We start from the raw sequence: 12344 nt of genomic DNA, 5'->3' as shown, positions 1-12344 counted from the left end.
GTTGTCAGTACACACGCACTAGAAACATAATTCTAACACCCAAGACAATGCTGTTTCTTTGCTCACACTAGTCTCCTTTCCTATCCCTTCCTTCCTTCCTCCCATCCATCTATTCCTGTTGTGTTTTGGTAGTTGTATTTTACTACTGTGGTTTTTCTCTGACTGTTATGTTAATAAGTCACATTGCCATGTCATTTGGGTACGTCAGGGTCACCTTGTCTCCACACACTTCATTAGAGGAGGCGGGTAACTTTTATTCATGTAGTCAGTCAATATTCATTAGCAACTGTTAGATGCCAGACACTCTTCTGAATGCTGAGTACATAGCAATAAACAAAATAGGTAATAAACACTTCCCTTGTGAAACATTATGGTGAGAGGAAGGAGATCATAGTTTTCTTAATCATTACCAAAAGGAAAAATGAAGTAGGGAAGAAAGGGCAGGGTAAGGATGGTGAGCATACATTCAGATACAATTTTGGACAGAGTTGAAAAAAGACATCACTGAGAGGTTGGCATTTACATGGGTCTTGAAGGAATTGAAGGAGAAGCACGTGGAGTCTAGGGAAGCACGCTCCCGGAAGTATGTTGTGCCCAGTGCTCTAAGCATTGGCAGAGGTCAGAGCATGGTAGCAACAGCCAGGAGAGGGCCAATAAAGGAACAGGCTGTATAGAGTACTTTCAGTTTTTTTCTTATTAGTTTTTAATCTTAACTTATTATTCTGTGTGTTTGTGTGGTGTGCATGTAGAGGTCAGAGGACAAGACAACTTTAAGGATTCAGTTCTTTCCTTCTGCCTTTATGTAGGTTCTGGGGATTAACACAGGTTGTCAGGCTTGCTCAAAATCACCTTTACTGCCTGAGCCATCTTGCCAGCCCCCTTATACATATTTTAACTTTACATGAAGGCTGATGGGAAGCCACAGGAAGGTTTCAAGTAGAAGAAGATAGACTCTGACCTGTTCACACATCACCCGAACTGTCACACTGGACATAGTGGACATGAGAGTACAAACAGGGGCTCCAAAAGGAGGAGGCTATTGTAAGAGTGTCAGCAGGAGATGACGGGGAAGCAGACAGAGCCATGAGCATGGCAAGAAGCAGATTTTGGTTGCATTTTGAAGGGAGAGGGAGATCTTGGGATGGTCTGAGAATGTGGAAAAGTGGAATTGCCAGTTACTGAGAAGGGAAAGTCAAGAGCTAAGTTTTAGAAGTTAAGTTTCAGGAGCTTATTTGTAGAGGTGACATACAGTAGAAGTGACGGTTGTATTTATAGAATGTGCAGAGCAGTGGTCAGGCCTGAGGATACAGAATTTGAAAGTCGTGAGACTGAGTGAGGTCATTGTGAGTGTGGGAGTAGACTGAGATCCCAGGCAGAGTTGTAGCACTTTGATATTCAGAAACAGGGAAGATAGAAAGGAACCAATGAAAGAAGAGGGCCTGAGAGGTGGAAGGACTGCTGAGGAGAGTGTGGTGTGCTGAAAGCAAGACACAAACAGGTTGCCCCTTTCAGTGATGAAGTCTGTTCAGATGCTCTTGGAGAGCATGGATGTGAGGTGAGGACTGAACTGACCACTGACTTTGGTCCTGTGGAGGAACCCTTTCCAAAGTAGAGGGACTAGATGACTAACAGAACAAGAGAAGCAGAGGAACGTGGTCTTCTGACTGCTTTTATCTCCTTGCTGAAATAGGCAACAGAGTCATCCACTGAAGGTCAGAGTAGGGTGAGGTAGAGAGAGAGGGTGGGAAGTAATCACCCAAGGAATAGCAGTGACTGGACTAGGTACATCCCAGTTGCCTGCCTGTGCCCAGGGGTAGTTGAGGCTCATGAATCTAAAGTAAATGTGTTATGTTTGTGTGACATTTTTGTTGCCATGTCAGCTGAGGTGGTATGGGCATGAAGTGGTTAAAAATGGATTTAACAAGGGTTGTAGTTGACTTGGTGAATACACAGCAAGAAAAGCCAAAAATCCGAGGATGTACACAAGTGTTTTAATTGTTAACCTTGGGACCCAAACACTACACAACCAAGAGAGGCCCTAGGGCAGTGTTGAGCAGTGAACAAGAGATAGGAAGTTGGAGATCCCAGTGAGCTGAAGGATGGTGTGAATTGGCACTTAGAAGGAATGAGCTAGAGCTCTGTAGATATCTGCTAGAAGGAGTTTCTATCAGTGTGGTCTTGGGAATATTATACTATTCAACAGATTAAAATTCACTACTTTCTTCATGCTCAAGTTGCTTCAGCTTTGGTGCCTTGGAGCCAAAGACTGATCCTGGCTCCCAACAAGCCTCCTTCACCTTCCAAGTACTTCTTTGCTTTTAGCAATGATGTTCCCAGTTCATCTTGTTACATATATTTTTTCCTTGCCATAGGCCTAGATTAACCATTTCTCTAAGGACCTTTGGTTCCTTTTTAATGGAAAGTAGATCTTAAAGCTATACACAACGATAAATTGGAAGAAGTGTTCCCGTTTCATTGCCAGTATCCTCAAACCTCATCTCTTCAGCTTCTTCTTTAACCTTCCTCTGCTTTTTTACTCAAACGAACAGAACCATATTTTCTTCTGCCTCCTTTCCTCTATGAAGGGTGACACATTTTAATCTTTTCTGTGCTTTTCTTTTCCTGCTTAACACTGTCCTGGAAATCAGTTGATAGGGTGTTCATCATTCTTTTTCACACTTCCTAGTATACCATTGTGTGGATGTAACAGTTCAGCCAGCCACTCTCCTGTGTGAGCTGATAGAAGCTGCCTCCAGCATTGTGGAACTGCAGACCATGCTATAGTGAGTGAGTGGCCTCATTCACAACTGTTTTCATGATTCTTGCTCTTGTGTATTTCACTGTTACTGGACAGGTGTCTTCAGAGTGGAGTACTAGAAATAGGAATGCTGGGCAGAAAGGTAAATACACAGCTTCACTGGGCATTGCCTCATTTTCTCCAGAGGAATGGTCAAATCCACACTCATCAGCAGTGTAGTGTTTATCTGCTTCCTTGTGACCTCAGAGTGCTTAGTCATTGATGTTTGGTTGGTTGGTTGTTTCAATTTTTCAGCCAAGACAGCAGAAGAGATGCTCTGTTGTACACAGGTTACACTTGCCCACAAGTGAAAACAGAACTAGTCCAGAATGCTACAGGTCCTGGGCAGAGGACCAGCAGGGCATCTCTCAGAGTTGGTATCTGATCAGATGGTGAAATTCCAGATCCATTGAGACAAATTATGGACAGTAGTGTACTGCCCAGCAACTTGTCCCAGCATCGCAGTCACCAGCATTCCTTATTTGCACTCCTGCGGCCTCCATGGATGCAGAAGCTCACATCCTTGGACCTCGGCTTTGTCTTTGTTCTCTTTTTATTATTTATTATTATGTGTTTGCCTGTATTACCTGCATGTAGGTAAGTGCACCTGTGTCGTGCAATGCCTGAGAGGACAGAAGAGGCCATTGGATCCCTGAAACTGGAGTTACAGACAGTTGTTAGCTGCCATGTGGGTGCTGGGATTCAAACCCAGGTCTTCTGCAAGAACAACCAGTGTTCTTAACCACTGAGCCATCTCTCCAGCCCCATCTTTTGTTCTCTTGCACTCGAGCCAGCAATGCTTCTTCCTCCACTCTGCTCTCATGGTGCTAAGGCCAAGAGCTTGACATTAAAATTTTAACGTTCTAAGCAGTGTAGCATTTTGAAAATCCTGTGTGTTCTCTAAATTATAGGGGATGCTTGTTGTTTTTACCATTAGCATCTACTGAAATAAACAGGCATGTTAATGGTCCCTAGCATTTTTAAGCATAACAATGAGTTCTCTTTTCATTCTAGGTCTTGGTCCTTTGGTCTATTTGTCAGACGAATGCCTTAATTTATTAGCAGTAAAGTTCTGGACAGATCCTAATGAAGATGTTATCAAACCTCATATGCTAATCACTGCAAGCAATCTCCAGTGGCGCTCAGAATCCCAGTCAGGAATTCCTACTTTATTTGCTGGAGATTTTTCCATGTTTTCTGGCAGTCCAAAGGAAGCCCACTTTCAAGAGACAGTCAACAGAATGAAGCATGCTGTTGAGGTAAAATTTCTTTCCAGCATTACCACTCATCTTGGTACTGTAATGGTCCAATAGTAATGACGTAGCTAGAAGCTAGAAAACTGGACAGTGGAGAGAAGTATCATAAGGTGAGCTTTCATTATATGTTATTGCCCATAAACCTGAACGATAGGAAACTCTCAGCAGCTGCCAGAGTAGAATGACTTAAAGGGAATAGCATTAGCTATGGTAACGATCCTCAGAAGTGCAGAGCATGTAGGCAAACAGGAAGCTGGGAACAAGAATAATCCAACTTACCTATGGCTTACAGAGGTTGACAGTGTAGTTAATTAATAATGTATAGTCTGCAAGTTTGCATTTAAATTCTCTAGTATCTCACATAGCTTATGCCTCTTACATTTGACACTAAAATTATTTTCCCTAAATGATGTTGTAATATAATTGGCTGATGATACTGAATGCTTAGAGTGTTATCAGGCCTTGGCCTAAGCCTACCTCATTTAATTCTCTGAACATCCTTTTAAGGTAGAGAATTATTTTTCCAGAAACAGAAGTGAAATGGCTTGCCCTGCCTTCTAGTTTGTTTCTCCATTGCTGTGACAGAATACTCTGACAATACCAACTTGGGGAGGAAAGGGTATATTCAGCTTACATCTCCCAGGTCACAGGTTACCACTGAGGGAGTCCAAGGTAGGAACTCAAGGCAGGAACCTGGAAGCAGGAGCTGAAGCATAGGCCATGGAGGAACGCTGCTTACTGGCCTGCTCCTCTGACCCATGCTCAGCCTGCTTTCTTATACAGCACTGAACAACCTGCCCAGGGGTGGTACCACCTACCATGGGTTGGACCCTCCTACATCACTCAAAAATCAAGAAAATACATGGTCACAAGCCAGTCCAATGGCCCAATTGAGGCTCCCTCAACCCAGGTGTGTCAAGTTGATAACTGAAGCTGTACAGTACACCCTGGTTACATGCCAAGTTGATTGGCCCACAGCTCATGCTTAAGCTGTTTGAATGCATTACTCAAACTCTGTTCTGTGATACTGCCTCCCATTAAAATTTGTTAGATTCCATAAGTTGATACTGAGTAAAGAATTCACAAAAAATAAGCCTTAATTATGTAATTTAATATTGAAATGTTACTCAAAATATATGTCAATAGAGTTATATTGTGAGAGTACTTGAGTAGCTAGCTATACACAAAGGAAATTTGTTAGTATCTTAACCTAAAGACTCAGTATGCACAATGGAGTAGTGCCTGTTTTGTCTAGTCTCTAAATCAGGGTAGGAGTGACTTTGATTATTTACCCTAATCAGAGTGCCTGCTGTTTATGTAAACCCCCAATTTTTAAAGTTTTGCAGTTACTCTCATGTGACATGACTGGTATTCTACCAGTTGTGACTCCTCAAACATTACTTTTATAGGGCTGGAGAAATGGCTCTGTGGTTAAGAGCACTAGCTGCTCTTGCAGAGAACCCAGGTTTGGTTCCCAGCACCCACATGGAGGCTAACAACCATCCATAACTCCAGTTCCAGGGAATCCAACACCATCTTCTGACCTCCGCGGGCATTGCACAACACAGGTGCACTTACATACATGCAAGCAATACACTCATACACATAAAATTTTTTAAAATAAATTTTTTTTAAAAAACCTTGCTTTTCTATAGTTATAGCTGTGTATTATTTCAGTTAGTGCGTGGACAGACACGAGGCAGACAAGGAAACTTTTCCATGCTACTGCCATAAGAAAGTTCTATAAATATGATGATTCCAGTTGATAGGGAGTAAAGAGACCTGGACACAAGCCCCAGTTGTCCAGGTGCCTGGAGATCTCTTACACTTTATTTTCACATGTGCTCATGTGTTCATTCACATCTTCTCTCTCCTCCCACTCCCTCTAGCCCTTTAGCCTTTACTTCCAACCACTAGGTCCTCTGTGTCACTGGTGTTGGTTTTATATTAGTGTGCTTTTCTGTCATTTTGGATGTCTCACCAGGCATGGCACATGCCTATAATTCCAGAGCTTCACTGCCAGCCTGGGCTATAGTGAGCTTGAGGCCAGCTAGGTTACATAGTAGGAACCTTTTTTAAAAACTGGTTTTTGTCAATATCATACATGAATATAGTCTGCATTATTTCCATCCCTCCCAGTCCCCATCCAACTTCTCCATGTCCCCCAACTCCCTCTCAATTTCTTATCCTTTTCTTTATTATTGTTACATATACTGCATGCATTTATAGATACACACACACACACACACACACACACACACACACACATGATATACTGTGTCCATTTAGTGGTGCTCCTGTGTACCTGTGCTTAAGGCTGTCCACTTGGAGTTAAATAACTTCTCAGGACACTAGTCCCTGAAGAAAACTGATTCTTCCTCTTTCAGCATCCATTGATTGCTTATAGCTCTTGATCTAAAGGTGGGACCCCTTAAAATTTACCCTGCTCACCTCGGCATGTTAACTGGTTTTGTCATTCTATGAAGATCTTGTTAGATGGTCGTACTGTGGAGATTTCATTGGCGTAGCTTCCCTGTCATGTCTAGAATGCGTTAACTAGCAGCAGGCGTCTTGTCCCTCTGACTCTTAAATTCTTCCCTCTTCCACTTCCTCAGTGTTCCCTGAGCCTTAGGTGTAGAGGTTGCATTGTAGATGTGTCACTTAGGACTAGGCACCTCACAGACGCTTATTCTCTAAATTTGACAAGTTATGGAACTTTATATAATTTCCATCTTTTGCAAAAAGCTTTGATGAGTGGTGAGAGGTACACTTGTTTGAAAAATAAGGATACATATTTAGAATATAGTAAGAAATTACATTGGTCTGCAGATGTGACAAAAGTAGGTTTTTCCTATAGTCTATGCCATCTCCAGCCATATGTACTTGGCTGTATTTTCAGTACCACATATGAGTTCACGCCTTTTGAGCAGGCCTTAAGTCCAATTAGGTAGCTATTGATTACCCCCAAGATAAAAGTGCCACTACTATACCAATAGACATTATTTGCTGGGCCAGTTGTTGCGGTTTATAGGTTTTACATCTGGGTAGGAGCACTGATTGTTTTTCTCCCTTGGCAGCTTGCATAGTATCCTGATACTATGAGACCTAGTTTTCAGGGAGGGAAAAAAAAATCATTCTTTTGTTCTGATCTGAACTTTTTATTTCTAGTTTTAAAAGATACTTCCTGAGAACATAAATATGTGAATTAGCAACCTACAAAACAGCTTTTCCAACTTATTTTTTTAGAATATTGATTCATTTTGCAACAATGCAAAAAGGAAGCTTATACATCTCCTTAATGCGAACAGTCCCAGGTGGTCTACACCAACTAGAGACTCCAAGCCAGAGCTTTGCCCTGCTCCCATACTCCTTGCTACAGGAAATAAGTTACTGGTAAGTTAATATAAATTTAAGAAATCATATTTAGAGGTAACAGTATATTCTACTGTATCCTAGCAAACATGGTACAGTGTAACTAACTGACTTTAAGTGTGGCTAACTTATATAGCTGCTATAGGTAGGGCTATTTGGAAATTGTATCTTATTTGTTAAAGTATGAATGCAAAACTTTAGGAGCAAGATTTACATTTTTGGCACTACAATTCCATGTTATTCAAAAGCCCTTTACCTGTTTCTTTTTGGTAGAAGAGCTAGTCCATACCATTAACTAGCTATTTCATCGTTTCTAAGGTTAGTTTTAAATCACAGTAGCTGCAAATAAAACCCATCTCTAGTATTGACTAGAGCACTGGCGCACTGGCACTTGTTAAGCATGCCTGTATTAAATCATTTAATCCTCTCCACCCTCATAAAATAAAAGCTATTACAGATTAGGAGACTATCAATGAAAGAGACTAAACCGTTGCCTAAGTCTCAAAGTGAGTGGCTCAGCAGGTAAACTTGCTTGCTGCTAAGTCCAGCCACTCAAGTTCGATCCCTGTGACCCACCTGGTAGAAGTAGAGAACTGACTCCTCTAAGGTGTCCTCCACACAGTGCTATAACATGCACACTTGCATAAAAGCAGCTGGACATGGTGGCACACACCTTTAATCCCAGCACTTGGGTGGCAGAGGCAGGCGGATCTCTGTGAGTTCAAGGCCAGCCTGTTCTACATTGTGAGTTCCAGGACAGCTGGGGCTATAGGAAGAACCTGTCTCAAAAAGACCAAAAAAAAGAGAAAAGTTAAAGCATAAACGACATCCCCAGTTTTTTGTCTTGCATTATGATTACTCTTATTTTTCATGTCATTCTTACACCTTCTTATGTAAAAATTACTTCCTGTGGGGTCAGCATAATGAAATGAATGTTTTTTAAAAATCTGTTGTTGAATCACTAAGAATGGATGAGTCCATATTTATGATGGGCTCCTTTTCTGTTTTGTTAGAGGTCTTCTCCTAACTGTGAGCGCAGTCATCACAGTCCTTTATCACAGTGTACACCAAAAGACAAGTCTGTGTCGGTACCTGTATCACCCCAAATGGCCTCAAAGTCTTGTAAAGGGGAGAGAGAGCTTGACTACCCAAGAAACTGCAGAAAAAGAAAAGCACTGGATTTCCTGAGTCGACTGCCTTTACCTCCCCCCGTCAGTCCCATCTGTACCTTTGTCTCTCCAGCTGCACAGAAGGCATTTCAGCCGCCACGGAGTTGTGGCACCAAATATGAAACACCTATAAAGAAGAAAGAATCCAGTTCTCCTCGGATGACTCCACTTAAAAAAGCCAATCAGATTTCTCTTTTGGAACGTGATTCAATAGCTGATGAGGAACTTGCATTGCTAAATACCCAGGCCCTTGTATCTACTTCGGTGGGAGACAATCAATGTCTGTCTCTCAGTGAGTCCACAAGGACCTCTTCCAATTCAGATCATCATATGACCCCTCTGCTCAGAGTACAAGAGAGCTCCCAAGCCAGCACAGAGGAAGGGTAGGACCAGCACGCAGGACCCAAATACATTAAAGAAAGTATCTCAGGTATTGCAAAGGCAAAAGGAACGGACATGACAGAGAAATTATTGAGCCTTCCCAATTTGTGAGATTTGTCCAATTTCAAACTACATATAAATGTTTGTGTGACAAGACACAAAATAACTTTAGATTTACTTATGTTTGTGAATCATACAGATGTTCTTTGCCTGGTTTTATATTGGTACAATTTTATTTTAACTGTGTATCTTTAAAGCTGGCTGTATATTAAATAATTTAAAAAATCTTGTTTAAATCTTTATGATTGTGCCGGGCATGGTGGCACACACCTTTAATCCCAGTGCTTGGGAGGCAGAGGCAGGTGGATCTCTGTGAGTTCAAGGTCAGCCTGGTGTATACAGCAAGTTCCAGGTAAGCTGGGGCTACAGGGAGACCCTGTTTCAAAAAGACCAAAAAATAAAAAATAAATCTTTATGATTATTTGATCATTACAACTAGTATTTTATATGCAAAATAAACATACCTTTTGCTTTTAGTTTGTGTCATTGTTTAATTGCAGTGAGGTTTCTAAGTACAATTACTTTGACTTGATCCTTTTAGTTTAGTCCCCATTTTTGAAGGTTGTTCTTTTTTTTTCAATAGGTAACTCATATGAGATAGTCGTCTTTAATGCATGTATTGGTTCTGCTAGAGTTCCATCCTGTTCAAAAGTCAGGATGAATAGCGATATTACAGTGGTGTTTTCTTCTGACCAGTTCTTCATCCTTATGTCAGCATGGCTATAAGAACAGAACCTTTGGGGCTGGAGAGATGGCTCAGCAGTTAAGAGCACTGACTGCTCTTACAGAGGACCTAGGTTTGATTCCCAGCACCCACATCATGGGTAACAACCATCTGTAGCTCCAGTTCCAGGGGATCTGACACCTTCTTCTGACCTCCATGGGCAGTGCACGACACAGGTGCACTTACACACATGCAGGCAATTCACTCATACACATAAAATAAAAATAATAAAATACTTTTAAAAAAAAAATGAACTTTCAAAGTAACCCCTTTGTATGCTCTCTGAAATTAAATCATTTCAGTTAGAAATCCAGCCAGGCATGGTGATACACACCTAGAATCCCAACACTTGGGAGGCAAAGGGAGGAGGACTAGGAGTTTAAGATCATCCTTTGCTACATAGCAAGTTCAAGGCCAGCTTGAGCTGCATGAGACCTTGCCTCAAAAAAAAGTAAAACAAGGGGCTGTGAAGATGGCTTCATTGATAACGTGCTTACCACACAAATGTGAGAACCTGAGTTTGGATCCCCACCCACATTTAAAAAGCTGGGCATTGTGGCATGCACCTGCAGTCCCAATAATGGCAGGGTGAAAAGCAGGAATGGATCCCTGGAAGCTCACATGCCAGCTCGCCTGGCCTGCATGATAAAGCTCCAGGCCAGTGAGAGACCCTATCTCAAACAAAAGGTGGAAAGTGGCTGAGGAAGGACACCTGAGTTGTTTGTCGGCTGACCTCCACATATGCATGTGCACACATAAAAATAAATTCAAATACTTTCAAGTCAGAAGCAGATTCCATAGAGTTGCATTTTTTAAAAAACAAAATGATCGTCCAGATACATCTTTGTAAGATGCTTTCAAAGGCACTGATTTGTCTTTAGCTCTGTCACAGGACCTGGGATGTTATACCCACTGTCAAAGCAGATGGTAACAAACTGAACTTCAGTGATGCTCTCATTTGTTAGCTGCAGATACTTAATAGAGAAAAGGGATGGAGCAGTTCTAATACATAGCTAAGAGCACGAAGCTCTTAGATCCTTAATGGATCCTAAACTTACATGCAATATGTTTTTAAGTCTAATTAAAATATATTTCTAGCCAGGTGTGGTGGTGCACACCTGTAGTCTCAGCACTTGGGAGGCAGAGGCAGGCAGATCTCTGTGAGTGCAAGGCCAGCCTGGTTTACATAGTGAGTTCCAGGATAGCTCAGACTACAGGGAGACCCTGTCTCAAAAAGACCAAAAAAAAAACTTGTTTCCTCAACTATGATCCATGGCTTATCTCCCCCCAAAAAGTGTTAACATAACTTTACTCTGTTCTGCTGAAATTGTGGAAGGGAGTGGAAGGCAGCACCTTGTGCAGACTAGGCAAATGCTCTACCACTGAACTACATCCTCAGCCTCACTGGTTTTGTTGTTTTGTTTTACTGTTCTAGTCTTATTAGTGATTTAAATTTTGTTCATAAAATAATTTAGCCTTCACATGCTAACCATTGTCCCAGAGACCTATTCTAGAACAGAATAAAACTAGAGTTTCACATGAACAGGGAGAATTATATGTGTAAAAATTTAACCTTTTTTCTTTTGAATCCTAGCAAAAATGCTGTTACCGTCTCTGTTTATAGACAGCTAATACAGACACCCTTTATATAGATTATAAACATCCAAGCTACACACAGTATGAAGCTTGAGTTCGTGTGTATATTATCCTCCTAAAAGTGACAGCAATTAAAGTCAACAATGTATACTGCATGATCAGGGATAAATGGCAAAAGGATTTTGTGTTTGTCTCTTTCTTTCTTTTTTAGACATGCTCTCTACTTCCAGCTGGCCTAGAACTCACTATGTAGAGCAAGGTGGCCTTGAGCTCACAGAGATCCACCTGCCTCTGCCTCCCAAGTGCTAGAATTAAAGACATGCGCTTTTGTGTTTATTCTTAATGCGAGCCTATGGTGTTGCAGAACACTTTGCCAGTTCTATGGATAATGCAAGCAGTGATACAGTAATGCAAGTTGGTGATGGACTATCAAGAGGTTATATAAATCAGAAGCCACAGGAGTTGAAAGGAAGAGAACAAATCGCTTCTAAATGGGGTAAGTGTGGTAGCACTTAAATTAGTTGTTTTTATGCCCCCAGATCAAATATTTTGGTATTCACATTTAGGAAAAAAAGAGACAAGTTGGGCAGGAAATGTTGAAAGCTCTGTAAAAGCTCTGGATCCAAAGCCCTAAATTGAGGAACTTGAATCTGGCCATTTGAATGCTAACATCCCTCCTCTGCCCACCTAGGCCATACATACTGAAGTTGTTCTGTAGGGAGCTTACAGACTATGATACCCACAATTACCTGGGCCTGGAAAAGTAGTACTGAGTGAACTATTACAGAATACTGTGTATTGTGCCCAAACATGTAGAATTTAACAAAACTGTAATAGATTTATTCCAATTTATTCTTAGGTTCATCAGCTGAGCTTTGTTATTCAAAGGAAATACCAATTTTGAAAATGCTAAGGAAAAAAAATTACAATGCATTGCTGGTAGTCTTGGAGGTGTTGAATTGATTTCAATAGTGCTAGGTAATGGAATG

At 41.3% G+C, this 12344-nt stretch overlaps 1 protein-coding gene across 7 annotated transcripts in view; it reads left to right on the top strand.

Moving 5' to 3' along the window:
• Brca2 (BRCA2 DNA repair associated) overlaps positions 1-9322 on the top strand; it is a 100992-nt gene extending 91670 nt beyond the window's left edge. For 6 of the 7 annotated variants that reach the window (XM_029559665.1, XM_008825024.3, XM_008825025.3 and 3 more), the window contains 3 exons: positions 3812-4056; positions 7300-7446; positions 8439-9322. In XM_029559665.1, coding sequence (XP_029415525.1) covers positions 3812-4056; positions 7300-7446; positions 8439-8981 — 935 coding nt within the window. In that variant the 3' untranslated portion in view covers positions 8982-9322. The remainder of the gene's footprint in view (positions 1-3811; positions 4057-7299; positions 7447-8438) is intronic. The other variant, XM_008825026.3, reaches the window with a different exon arrangement.
• Positions 9323-12344: the final 3022 nt, after the last annotated feature.

This window comes from Nannospalax galili, unplaced genomic scaffold (assembly GCF_000622305.1).
Source record: "Nannospalax galili isolate Female #2095 unplaced genomic scaffold, S.galili_v1.0 scaffold768, whole genome shotgun sequence".
Lineage (NCBI taxonomy): Eukaryota > Metazoa > Chordata > Mammalia > Rodentia > Spalacidae > Nannospalax > Nannospalax galili.
The sequence above is the reverse complement of the archived record's forward strand: the minus strand, read 5'-3'. Positions and strand labels throughout refer to the sequence as shown.